The 13,796-nt window shown below is 46.7% G+C and overlaps 2 protein-coding genes across 3 annotated transcripts in view; both read right to left on the bottom strand.

The window, feature by feature from the left end:
- Nucleotides 1-1,151, bottom strand: part of Ppp4r3a (protein phosphatase 4 regulatory subunit 3A) — a 50,641-nt gene extending 49,490 nt beyond the window's left edge. For both annotated transcript variants that reach the window (XM_031357861.1, XM_031357860.1), the window contains exon 1: nucleotides 182-1,151. In XM_031357861.1, coding sequence (XP_031213721.1) covers nucleotides 182-323 — 142 coding nt within the window. In that variant the 5' untranslated portion in view covers nucleotides 324-1,151. The remainder of the gene's footprint in view (nucleotides 1-181) is intronic.
- LOC116081188 (translation initiation factor IF-2-like) lies at nucleotides 478-1,157 on the bottom strand. Its single transcript, XM_031357863.1, has one exon. The coding sequence runs from the start codon at nucleotides 1,146-1,148 to the stop codon at nucleotides 513-515; it is 636 nt and encodes a 211-aa protein (XP_031213723.1). The 5' UTR covers nucleotides 1,149-1,157; the 3' UTR covers nucleotides 478-512.
- Nucleotides 1,158-13,796: the final 12,639 nt, after the last annotated feature.

A 13,796-nucleotide genomic window follows, 5' to 3' on the forward strand; every position in this document is an offset into this window, starting at 1 on the left:
CCGACTTTTCCGCACTGGAAAGGCGGCACCGCGAGCGCAACGTGCTCCGCTCTGCTCGAAATCCCAACGCCGCAAGGTTCTCCGGCGAAGGAGCCACCCCGAACGCTCTCCACCGGACTTGGACTTGGGTGCCCGTGGCGTCCCGGCCTGCACCCCCGTGGTCCCAGTGAGGTCTACCTACCGTCGCTCTCCGCCCTGACGAGCAGGGACATGCCCTTCAGTCTCTCCACGTAGCCGGAGGACACATGGCCAGTCCCCCGGTCGTCCCACTGCCGGTCCTCGTTGAGCGTGTAAACCTTCACCCGCCGTCGGGTGTCGGTCATCGTGCCGGCCGGGGGCCCCGCCCGAGTGGCCCAGGGACAGTGTCCAGAAAAGGCGGGCGGCCGCAAACGGGGAACGCCGGGACCTCAGTGCCACCGCTGGCCGCCGCGGAGCCGCGCCGCCGCTCGCATGGCCCGCTCCCGGGGCCGAGCCCTGGGCCGCCGCCTTCTCTCGCCGCCTCCTCCTCCGCGCTATTGTCCAGGCCGAGCGAGCGCGGCCGCCCAGCAGCCCCGACGGGGACGCGAAGCACTGCGCAGCCCACCGGCCCGCCGTTCACACAAGGGGGCGGTTCGGTTCACAACCCTGCTCCTGCCTCCACCATGACCTCCGCAGAGCCGCTTCCCGCGCCGCCGCCTCCTCAGGCCGCCGCCGCCGCCATGTTTTCCTTCCTTGTACCCGGCCCAGCCGCTGCAGCCGGAGGCTCCGCTCCGCTCCTCCCGCTTAAAGCATCCGAAGCCGATGAGGTAGCACTTCCCGGGAGACTCGGAACGCCCCTGGCCACCCAGGAACCCCTGGCTCTTCTTAGAAGTCGCCTTCCCTACTCCGCCGCCTCTTCCGTCTTCCTCACAGAGCCAAAGCCGCCGCCATCTTGACTCGCCCCTCCAAAGCGGCGCGCGGGGCCACCTAGGCAGCAGCGGCAGGGGCGGCCCGCAAGCCCCACCACTTAAAGAGACAGAACCGGAGCCTGCAGCTTCGCTCCGGCCGAGGCCTCGCACCGTGGCGGTCGCGGAGCTGCGGGGGTGGCGGTAGCGGAGGAGGCGGGACGCGAGTCGCGCCGGTGACGGACCGGGACTCCCTCGCGCGGCCCTGCACGTACTGTCGAGCATGCGCGGGCAGCGTGTGCGTCCGTCGCACCTAGTAGTCGTCATCAGCTCTGCTCCGGGCTGGGAAGGGGTGTGGAATCTGTTGGCGGCTTTGGGGGCCGGGCTGGACTCTGCACCCGGAGCTCGCCCTTTCCATTGTGTGTGTGCCTTCTCCGGACGCCCTAGGGAGGACATTTGCAGCCGGCCCGGGGGCGCGGGCTTCTGGTCTCCTCCTCCTCTTCCCCCTACCTTGGCCTGAAATAGATTAGTTTGTGCGAGAGGACCATTTGGACTGCGAGGTTGGCGGGATGCAGTGAGGCTCGCACTGGCCGGGCAAGTCTAAAACACTCGGCGCGGTGTTGATGGCTTGGTTCTGCTCCCCGGGGTCATTCTGAACACTCCCCTCACAGTACAGCGGCTACTTCCCTTTCTCTGTCGGTTATCCAAAGCTGATAGTCTTTAGCCCTCGGCTGATTTGTTTTTAAACAAGATAAACAACAAAATACACCTTGAAGGGCTTGCAAAGATAAATGCTGCACTGTATGATTAAGATGAATTTCTTTCTGTTTTTGAGACAAAGTCTCTGTTGCTCTGACTGGCCGAAGCAACGTATGTGAGAAACTGGGATCTTTCTCAACCCACATCAGAGACAAGGGCTCGCAAAGACATTCCTGAAAGCCTTCTCAGACTACCGGGAAGTATGGAGAAACAAAGCAGTTGCTGTTTCTGATGGAGCATATGAACTAGACTAGCAGTATGGCCCTCTGTGCTGATTATTTTAATGCAATGGTTCTCAACTTTCCTAATGGTGCGACCCTTTATAATACAGTTTCTCTTGTGGTGACCCCTCCTTCACCATAAAATCACGTTGTTGCGACTTAATAACTATAGTATCCAGGATATCTGCTATGTGTCCGATGTTTGACCGCTAAGAGGTCGAGACCCACATGTTGAGAACCACCGTCTTAAAGGGCCTTGGAGATTGGCTGAATAGTTCCTTCTCTGCTTTAACTCTTTACCCATCAAAGAAGAGACTGTTGCTTTCATCCCTCTGAAACTGTGCTGCTGGAGGACAGGACCCAATAAAACACACTTAGCCAGTCTCAGTATTTTGCCTCCTGGCTTATTCTGATGAAGGAAATCATTTACAAACTATTTTGTGTCTTCCAGAGCTTTTCTAAATTGCTATGCTGCGGGTCTCCCTCTCCTCTATAAAGTGTATTTTAGAGACTTTGTATAGAGCCACACCAGGACTTGTACTCCTCAGAATTTCAGAATGGCCAGCTTGTGTTTTGGGACAAGTACTATGAGGAAATAATTTATTTGGCTTATACTTCTAGGTCACAGTCCATTGCTGAGGGAGCTCAGGGCAGGAACTCAAAGCAGGAGCCTGAAGCAGAAACCGTGGAGGAATGCTACTTGTTGACTTGCTCCCCTCATGCTTAGCTTTTCTGTAAAGTCCAGAACAGCCTTACTCAGGGAATGGTGCCACCTACTGTGGGCGGGGTGCTCCTACATCAACTAACAAGACAACCCCCCACAGACATCCCCAATATACCAACCACATGCCCACAGGTCAGTCTGATCTCAGCAATTCCTCAAAGGAGTGTTTTCTCTCAGATGACACGGGGCTCTGTCGACTTGACAAAGCAAAGTAGGGCACATGAGATGTTTAATTAGGAGTGTGGAGCAATCTTGCCTTCTATCCCAGTGCACACAGCCAACCCTAGATTATTTGCAGAACCAAAAGTTCGCCTGTGAGGTAAAAAGCAAAGTTCCAGAAGCAGACCGCAGTTTGGTGGCTTGCCACAGTTTGTTCTTCCTGTTCACAAATTTCTCGTCATCAAAGAGATAACCTTATCAGAGCAGTTCAAAGCCTGTCTGCTAATGTACTGGATATACACAGAATATGGAAACATATTGTTCAGTTTATTGAATAATAAAATGAACAACTGTGAATTGACATATATAATAGACCATTAGCTCTATTTTCTGAGTAGTAGTATCTTTTCCACTGTTTTCATTTTTTTTAAATAATATGACACTGGGGTTCCAATGCAGGGCCTTGTATGTACCTGACAAACACTGTACTACTGAGCTTCATCCTCTCCGTTTAACCCTCTGTTTCCTTTTCTCCTTTCTGCTCCCCTCCCCTTCTCTGACAGGTCTTATTATAGACCCCAGGCTGAAACTGACCCGCAGTTTCACGAACCGGGTTCTGTCTTGACCGAAGGGAGAAAGGAGACCTGAAACACAGAGTTCGAGAACAAAAGGACATCGGAGCCAAGTTGAGGGCTTCCAATCAAGGCTCTCCTTTACTTTGGGGGTTCAGCATTTATATACAAGAGAGCATAACTGAATCTCTAGGTTACAATGACATTTGAATAACATAAGGAATTCGGGAGGAGTCAGGAAGAGTCCGAACAAAGTTAAGGGAGTAGTCCAAGGGAAGCTGGCTGCTGGGCTGAAGGTGGCGACTCAGGACATCCCACAGGTCTCAGCTCAGGGGAGTGACTGGAGGCGCAGTCCACAGTCGGGGAGGAGGTCAACAACAGATGTCCTCAGGCTGTATACGTGCCAGCCAACAGGCGTAGCTTCCTCTGTAATCCTCAAAGGTGGAACTCATAATAGTGAGTCTTTGGTTCAGGCACAGAAGGCATGAGTTGAGTGCAGTGACAAGCTCCGATGTCTTGCAGCCGAGGGACCCCAACACCAGGCTAGTGACCTAATTTTGAATTGATTCAAGCAACAGGAAATGCTAAAGAGTTCACTCTTCAGATATGGAAACCTCAAAATCTAATCCCAGTACTTCAGAGGTGGAAGCAGGAAGATCTCAAGTGCAACGTCATCTCTGGTTACATAGTAAGTTGGTCCCTGGAAGAAAGTAAATAAAGAAGTTTGTATCTGCTCAAGTTCTGAGAAGGCCTCAATCAGAAAAAAATGCTCATATATATCTTCCTTGCTCCTGTTGAGGAGGCCTGGATCCTTCCCAAGTCACATCAAATCTCTACTTCCTCTTCTGTCTTGTACTTACTAAGCTCCCAATCTAGGTGTGTTCAGCTTAACATCTATGGTGTCCAAATGACAAGAGAACCTTTTATTTTGAAGTGTTACTTTGTAGTGGATTTTTTTTTTTAAATTATTGACAGAGAGAAAATAGCCTGTCTTGTTTACTATACAAGTGTCTGTGCACTCTGTTCTCTTTGATGCTTTGAGACAGGACCTCATATATGCACTATGTAGTCAAGAATGACCTTGACTTTTCCTGGTCCTCGTGTCTCTACTTCCAGAGTTCTAGTATTACAGGCCTGTGCCACCACACTTGGCTTCTTTTCCACCTTTGATAATCCAAAGTGGCAAAGATGGTGGACATAAATGTATTGATTTAAAACAAAGAACAACAAAAACAAACAAACAAAACATGGTCTTGCTATGGAGACCAAGCCATCCTCAAATCTCTCTTTTCCTCCCTCTGCCTCCTGAGTGCAGTAGTGCACCATCACTGCACCATAGACCTTTTTATTAAAAAAACAAAAAAACAAAAAACAAAGAACAAAAAAAAAAACCTGTCTTTTCAGCTCAGGTCCTCCCACCTCAGCTGCTCAGGTCCTCCCACCTCAGCTGTTCTAGTCCTACAGGTTGTGTCTTGGTTTTTGTAATTCCAAACACTCTTGCTAATTTTTTTATTTGGGGCTAAGATGATGTTCCTTACACAATGGGACATTTCAGTACCTCAATATCTGGTCACAGTGGCTAGGCTTGTACTTGACAAAAGTCAGGCCAGTGTAGAGCTTACATTTTTCAGAGTGTTACTGAGGGAGAGGGATGGGGATGTGCATATCATGTGTACCCACGACTCCATCCTAAAGGTAAGTCTCTGTACCACTGAGGAGAAAGAGCATTCTGTGTGGGCCGAGTGTTCTCCTGCAGCAGAGCAGTTCTTTCCTGAGTTCTGTTAGTGAGATGGATTGCTCCTTTATATAAATGTAATTTTAATTTGCCTGTTGTAATTGGTATCTTGGAGGCTTACTGCTTCTGTCTGCTAACCTAGGCCTAGTCCTAGAAGCCTCTATCCTCTGCACAATCTAATCTAGGCCCAGGGCGTTTTCAACCGCGGAGATGTGCTGATAAAGCTCACCCCTCCCTTGTTCTTTCTGCTCTTTGACTGGCTGTTCAACTCAGCTGTTCTAGCTCAAACTCCTCTCCAAGCTGACTGATTCAATCTGGCTTCTCTCAGCTTCTGACTGAATTGCTTTGCTTGGCTTCATGCTAACTTTAGAAATCTGTTATCTTTTGGCTGCTTATCATTTTCTTAGCTTGTTCTGTCTTCACCTATATCTAACTTGTTTTCTCTCTGCAAACAGTCTCTATACAACTGTCCCAGTAAAACTGCCCCTTTCCTCCCCCCACCCCCGGCCCCTCACACTGCTGTCTCTTCTTGTGAGAGTTGGGCATATCCTATTCTGTCAAATCTTTCTCTGCCACTCATCACTTTACCTTCACTGTTTGGGATTAAAGGTGTGTACTAAAGGTGAGTCTGTATTCCAGCCAGAGGGATGAAAGGTGATATGCCAAGGGCTGAGCCACAGCGAAATTAAAAACAGCTTTCTTTTCTCTTCAATAAATAACACAATCTCGGGGTTCACTGCATGATAAGATATCTTGTAACTATACTCTTTCTACCTCTGGAATTTACCCTGCTTCACGGGATGCAGATGCAATCTTTCCTCTTAGTAACTGCATGAGTAAACATCCAAGATGACTTTTCTTAAAAAAGAGATTTATTTATTTTATTTTTTATTTATTTATTTATTATATGTAGGTACACTGTAGCTGTCTTCAGATGCACCAGAAGAGGGCATCAGATCTCATTACGGGTGGTTGTGAGCCACCATGTGGTTCCTGGGATTTGAACTCATGACCTTCCGAAGAGCAGTCGGTGCTCTTCCCCGCTGAGCCATCTCACCAGCCCCGAGATTTATTTTTATATGTATCAGAGTTTGTCTACATGTATATATGTGCACTATGTGTATGCCTGATGCCCTTGGGGGCCTGCAGAGGATGTCAGGTCACCTGTTAACTGCGATTACAGGCAATTGTGAACTACATGTGGACGAGGAGAAACAAAACCTAGTCTTCTCCAAGCACGTGATTTAAACTGCTAAGCTGTCTTTCTAGTTCCAAATACCTAAGAAGAATTTAAAGTCCCTCTCAAAGGACCTTGAGCTATGTTAGTGACTGAGGAAAGGCACTTGCTGCTAAGCTCGATGACCTGAGTTTGATCTTTGAAACCCACATGATGGAAGGAGAGAACCAATTCCCTTAAATTGTTCTCTGACAGCTACATACCCCTCTCTCTCCCACAGAAATAAAATGTTAAAAAAGAAGGGACATTCAAGTTCTTTGACATTTTCCTAAGACTGTAAGACATTTTTCAAAGGCTCTAAAAATGGACTCTTTCCTGGTTCTGATGGTATATGCCTTTATCCCAAGCCCCTGAAGAGGCAGAGGCAGATGGATCTCTGAGAGTTTGAGATCCTGCCCCACCCATCAAAATGGAGTCTTGGTTGGAGTTGGAACCCAGGTCCTGTTGCCAGACCTACACTGGGCAGCTCACAACCATCTGTATCTTCAGTTACAGGTGATCAGCACTCTTCTGGCCTCTATCTTTATGGGTATCTGCACTCAGATGGTGCATATACATTCATTCACACTCAGGTATACACACATAAAATAAATCTTTTTTTTTTTTTTGATGGACTCTTGGGACTGAGGATGTAGCCCCGTTGATAGAATGCTTGCTTGGCACAAAGAAAACCCTGGATTCAGTCCCAGACACTACTTAGACCAGGGGTGGTAGAGAATCCCTATAATCTGAGCACTTGGCATAGAAGGAAGAAAATAACTGAAATTCAATACCATCTCTGGTTTCACAGGAAGTATGGGGCCAGCCTATACCACACAAGAATCTGTCTCAACAACAAAATAGTCTCCAGACGGCTGGGGAGGGGACAGGCCTCCCAGCACTTTGGAGGTAGAGGCAGTAGGATTGTGAATTTGTGGACATCAGGACTATATGTAAATTTGAGGTCAGCCTGAGTTAAATACTAAGACCTTGTTCTCTGTAACCCAAGCTGGCCTTGAACTTCTCAAAATCTATCCCTTCAGACCATCAAACAAATTAAGAAAAAAGCAACAACTCCTCCCTCCCCAGATGCCAGCACTCGTTTGTCCCAACAGAGTCAAGTAGGAGTGACACTGTTGACATCAGAGACTAGAAGAACAGAAGGGGTAAGTGACTTCAGTGTCTTCTCTCAGTATGCATTCTGTGGGGAAGCCAGAATGTAAGGATTCAACAAGTGCCCTGCCAGAAAGGCCACCTGTGGTTGCACAGGTGTAGGAAGCCCTGGCTGAGCTCCAGATGACAGCTATCTACAGCTGTCGCCATGTGTGTTTCATTGTAACTGCAGGAAAGGCCTCAGGCCGGGGGGGGGGGGGGGGGGGGGGGGGGGGGGGGGGGGGGGGGGGGGGGGTGCTGCCCAGCTAAGCCTTCCCCATCCCGGACCCGTAATGTTCAAAGCACAGTGAAATGCCTGCCTGAGCAGACTTTGGAAGCAATGGTAATCATAGCACTAGGAAGCAGACTGTTAGCTGTATAAGTGAGTCTATTTTCTTCTTTGTTGTTATTGGTTTTGTTTTGTTTTTGTTTCCCAGACAGGGTTTCTCTATATAACCCTGGCTGTCCTGGAACTCACTCTGTAGACCAGGCTGGCCTTGAACTCACAGAGATCCACCTGCTTCTGCCTCCTGAATTCTGCTGGCCTTGAACTCACGGAGATCCACCTGCTTCTGCCTCCTGAATGCTGGGATTAAAAGTGTGCATCATGGGGCAGTGGGGCAGTGGTGGCGCACACCTTTAATCCCAGCACTTGGGAGGCAGAGGCAGGAGAATTTCTGAGTTCGAGGCCAACCTGGTCTACAGAGTGAATTCCAGGACAGCCAGGGCTACACAGAGAAACCCTGTCTCGAAAAAACAAAAACAAAAAAAAAAAACCCCAAAACCCAAAACACACTTCATGAAAGTAAACCAGAGAACCGAGTCTACGCTGGGCTTTTTTGATACTTCCTTTGTCAATGCAATTAATATAAATCTCTCTGCCTTAGCCTTAGGCAGACTCTTCAGATAAGGGCAAAAAGCAGCAACATTCTTCACCCAAACATTATAAAATAAATCTCCAGAGTTCGACTCCCCCTCAGCACCAATGTCTTCCATATTCCTACTAGGATGGACCATTAAGCCATCCCACTTAAAGCATTCCATGGCTTTCCAAATCCACATTCCTCCATAGAAAAACATGGTCAGGCCTATGTCAGCAATACCCCAGTCCCTGGTACAAGTTCTATCTTGTTAGGGTTTCATTGCTGTGAAGAGACACCATGACCAAAGCAAGTCTTAGAAAGGCAAACATTTAGTTGGGGCTGGTTTACAGTTTCAGAGGTTTGGTTCATTATCATCATAACAGGAAGCACGATGGCATGCAGGCAGACAAGGTGCTGCAGAAGGGCCTGAGAGTTCTACGTTTTGATTCAAAGGCTTCCAGGAGACTGACGTCCTAGGGCAGCTAAGAGGAGGCTTTTCTCCAAAATGGGTGAAGCCTGAGCACAGGAAGAGCCCTCCAAAGCCCACCCATACAGTAACACTGTAAGGCGGCCACAACTCCTAACAGTATCACTCTCTGTGGGCCAAGCATAATCAAACCACCTCAATAGGAATGGATTTTTGAGCACAGTCTAGATGTCTGGCCCCAAGATTCGATTCGGTAGAGACCATGTCTCATCATGCCACTTTTACAGTGACTGTACAAATAGATTGTACATAACAAACACAGATGTTTGTACTAAAAAGCTGTGCTGGTTTTATTATTGTTTTTAATATAAGTGAACTTTAAATTTTAATGTAATTGGCTTTGCCTTTTTGGGGGGAGGGTAGATAGGTAGGGGGACTGGTCTGTGACAGGGTTTTGTATAGCTCAGAGTGGCTTTGAACTCACTGTAAACTTCCTGTTTCAGCTTCCTGAGTTCTGGGCCTGCACTGAGTTCGTGCCCTTGCATCAGCACACCTGGCAGTGGAATTTAATGTTACTTATTTGTATTGAAGTTTTATCAAAGGAAAATGTGAAAGACCAGTGATATAGATTGAGCAACCTGGCAGCAGAATTTAATGTTATGTGTATTGAAGTTGTATCAAGGAAAACTATGAAAGATTTGTGATATAGTTTGAGAATGGGACAAGATTCTTATCTATAATTCTAGCACTTGGAAGGCTGAGGCAGGAGGACTGAAAATTTAAGGCCAACCTGGCTATGTAGTCAGACACTGCCTTCATTAGAGATTTGTTCTATTCTTATGTGTAAATGTGTGAGCATCACGTGTGTGGTGTGTGTGTCTGTGTGTGTGTGTGTGTGTGTGTGTGTGTACGCGCACACACACTCGACCGCGAGCGCCTTCAGGGACTAGAAGAAGCTTTCAGATCTTTTGGCCTTGAAGTTATAGGCAGATATGAGCCTCTCAGCCTTGCTGTTTCAACCTGAACTCCAGCTTTTTACAACAAGTGCTCTTAACCACTGAGCTAGCTCTCTAGCTTCCAGACACTTTTTTTTTAAATACTAATTACAAAAGGAGTAAATATAGGATTTTTTTTTTTTTGACACAGGTTTTCTCTGTATAGCCCTGGCTGTCCTGGAGTTCACTCTGTAGATCAGGCTGGCCTCGAACTCAGAAATCTGCCTGCCTCTGCCTCCCAAGTGCTGGGATTAAAGGCATTCGCCACCACGCCTGGCTAGGATCTTCTTTTTTAACCCTGACTAAATGGGAACACTATTTCTCAGAGCACTAGTTAAAGGTCAGTGCCATTTCCCAGCCCCCATGCAGGCTAATTAAACTAAGAATGAATACTTGTAAGATTAGCATGGGAAGAGAGGTCATGGTCCAAGAATCTGTCTCTCAGAAAGTCTGGTCTTAAGAGGTCAAGAAGAATGCCAGAGCTGAGAGAGTGCTAGAGATGCCAGGAGAGCCCAGAGAAGAGCCAGGCCGCTAGAAGGTATAGCTTTGTGACTTTATAACCTAGGGCCAGAGGCAAGCTTTTAGATTAATTTGTTTCTTTTACAGGATGGTCCGCCTCCTCTCAGTTACCTTCCTCCATTAATCATGGTGAGACAGATGTGACCCAGGGTGCCAGATCTGTGAACCATCTCATCCTCTTATCCTTAGTTATTGTTGGAAACTTGACACTACTGTCCAAATAGCAGCTTTAGTTCTCCGAGTTGTGAGTGTAAGATGTAATGGTGAGAAGAAAGTATGGGGTGGGGGGGTGGCATGGGAGTGGAGTGGGGAAGATGCTTTGGTGGCAAAGACCACTGAGTCCTATTCCAGAGGACCCAAGTTTAACTCCCGGGGATCTGATGCTTTCCTCCGGCCTTTGCAGGAACCAGGTCTGTACATTGTAATATAGACACACATACATGCAAATACTTATAAAAATAAATATTTTTAAAAGAAAAAGGAAGTATGGGCTTCCTCCTGGCCTTCAGACAACCCAGGTATGGTGCACGGCTCTGACCTCCACCCTTGGCTGAAGCAGGAAGGCCTCTGTCAGTTAAAAGCATCTTAGTCTATGCAGTTATCTCCGGCCAGCTAGGTCTGCATAGTGAGAGACTGTCTTAAGCAAAACGAAGGATAGACAGAGACAGTCAGGCAGATAGAAAGAAAGACATAGATAGGTGATAGATAGGAGTCCTGGAGAAAAAGAGGAAGTATGACAATCTCTCTTCTGCTCCTTGAGACACAGCAGATTAAAGCTAAGGAAATGGGAATGACCAGCATTTGCTCCTTTAAAAATCTGCTCTGAGAACAAGGACATAAATAAAACATTTGGTTCAGTGAGAACTATTTAGACTTGCAAGATAAACAAGGAGAGGAATAATGTTTTAATTTTCTTCTAGCAGTTTTGAACTTGACCCTGAAAGTAAAAGAGGAATTAATGAACTGAACTTTGTAAGAATTTAAGGTTTCCTCTGTGAAAAATCCTGTTACTAGTTGTGTTAGTTAGGGTTTTACTGCTGTGAAGAGACACCATGACCAAGGCAACTCTTATAAGGACAACATTTAATTGGGGCTGGCTTACAGGTACAGAGGTTCAGTCCATTATCATCAAGGTGGGAGCATAGCAGCATCCAGACAGGAATGGTGTTGGAATTCTACATTTTCATCTGAAGGTCACTATGAGAAGATTGACTTCCAGGCAGCTAGGAGGAAGTTCTCTCAAAGCCCACCCCAACAGTGACACACTTCTAACAAGGCCACAACTACTAGTAGTGCCACTCCCTGGGCTAAATACATTCAAACTACCACATTCTAAGCCCTAGTCCCCATAGGCTTATCCAAACACATGAGTCTATGGGGATAAGACCAAAAACCAGCTGGACAAACTCCAAACACCACATCGTCATGCCTGATGTTTAACTCCTTTTATTCTCTCTCTCTTTCTTTCTTCCTTTCTTTCTTTTTTCTTTCTTTCTTTCTTCCTTTCTTCCTTCCTTTTAAAAAAAAGATTTATTTTATATATGTGAGTAACATTATCTCTTCAGACACAGCAGAAGAGGGCATCAGACCCAATTACAGATGGTTGTGAGCCACAATGTGGTTGCTGGGAATTGAACTCAGGACCTCTGAAAGAGCAGTCACTGCTCTTAACTGCTTAGCCATCTCTCCAGCCCTTTAACTCCTTTCAGTGTTGTTAACTGCAACAAACTTCTTTCTCTTAGGTTGGTTCCACTCCCTGTTAGCAGCTTTCCTCAGCAGGTAGCCCATGGTTCTGACATCTCAAATATCTTGGGGTCTCCCAGGCAACTTCAACTTCATGGTTTCTTGTTCCAATGCCTGGGATCCACAAATGATGTGTGATCTTTTAGGATCCTCCAAAGGGTTTAGGCCACTTCTCCAGCTCTGCCCTATATATCACTCTAGGCTCTGGTTGACTCCACCCCATTGCTGCTGTTATTCTTGGTGGTCATCCATGGTACTGGCATTGCCAATATGCTGGGGTCTTCTGCTGCATCTAGTTTTCACCAATAGTCTCTCATAGGCTCGCTTTATAGTGCCAAGCCTCAATTTCTTCTCATGACCCCTTTAGTCCTGGGCTGTCCACTGCAACTGAGGCTGCATCTTCACCAATGGCCTTTCCTGACCTCTCACAGTGCCAAGCCTCATCTCTCCACAATCCCTTCGTGCTTTCAAAACCAATACTACCTGGGTGATTCTTATACATTACCAAGTCTAGCTGCAGCATGGGGTACAACCTTGCCTGCTGGAACACAGCTTCTTAGTGCTCTCAGAAAACACTTCCCAGAAGATTTCACATTAGTGATGCTAATCACCATTAATTTCCTAGCTCCAGTTAACCAGTATCAGTTATCCCAGTGGTCCTTTCTATTCTTGACCCTAAAGCCAGAGCTGGCCCTCAGTAGACCGTGGGTGCTACCTCTGCTCCCAGTCCCATAATATCCAGAGGAAGCTCGACTCCCAGATGCTCTAACATGCCCAGGATCATAGGTGAGGAGGCCACAACATCTGCTCCAACACCAGGAGTAACTAGGACCCCTGGGATTCAGAGACGCAGGAACCCCCTCCTGGCCAGTAGCACGGGTTCCTTCCAGTCTGTGCCAGTGTCTTGAGCAGACCTTGGGTGCTGGCTCCGCACCCAATCCCACAACACCCTCGGGAAGCTTGACTCTACAGATCCATGAAATCCCCATCAAAATTCCAACTCAATTCTTCATAGAGTTAGAAAGAGTAATTTACAAATACATTTGGAATAAAAAAAAAAAACAGGATAGAGAAAACTATTCTCAACAATAAAAGAACTTCTGGGGGGATCACCACCCCTGACCTCAAGCTATATTACAGAGCAATTGTGATAAAAACCATATGGTATTAGTATAGAGACTGGCAGGAAGATCAATGGAATAGAATTGAAGACCTAAAAATGAACCCACTTATGGTCACTTGATCTTTGACAAAGGAGCTAAAACCATCCAGTGGAAAAAAAGACAGCATTTTCAACAGATGGTGCTGGTTCATCTGGAGATAGCAATAGAAGTGTAGAAGAATGCAAATCAATCTATTCTTATCTTCCTGTACAAAGAAAGCTCAAGTCCAAGTGGATCAAGGATCTCTACATAAAACCAGATACACTGAAACTAATAGAAGAGAAACACTCAAGCACATGGGCACAGGGGAAATTTTTCTAAACAGAAGAATACCAATAGCTTATGCTCTAAGATCAAGAATACACAAATGGGACCTCATAAATTGCAAAGCTTCTGTAAGGCAAAGGACACTGTCAATAGGACAAAATGACAACCAACAGATTGGGAAAAGATCTTTACTAATCCTATATCTGATAGAGGGCTAATATACAATGTATACAAAGAACTCAAGAAGTTAGACTCCAGAGAACCAAATAACCCTATTAAAAATGGGGTACAGAGCTAAATAAAGGTTTTTCAATTGAGGAATGTCGAATGGCCAAGAATCACTTAGAGAAATGTGGGAAGCCACTTCATAAGCACATCGCCATTACAAGATGGCGATGACATCTGGCTTACCGTTGGC

This window comes from Mastomys coucha, unplaced genomic scaffold (genome assembly GCF_008632895.1).
Source record: "Mastomys coucha isolate ucsf_1 unplaced genomic scaffold, UCSF_Mcou_1 pScaffold6, whole genome shotgun sequence".
NCBI classification, from domain to species: Eukaryota; Metazoa; Chordata; class Mammalia; order Rodentia; family Muridae; genus Mastomys; species Mastomys coucha.

What these genes read in the sequence shown, in the direction of transcription:
- LOC116081188 (XM_031357863.1), bottom strand. Translation starts at nt 1,148, where the DNA reads ATGCTCGACAGTACGTGCAGGGCCGCGCGAGGGAGTCCCGGTCCGTCA.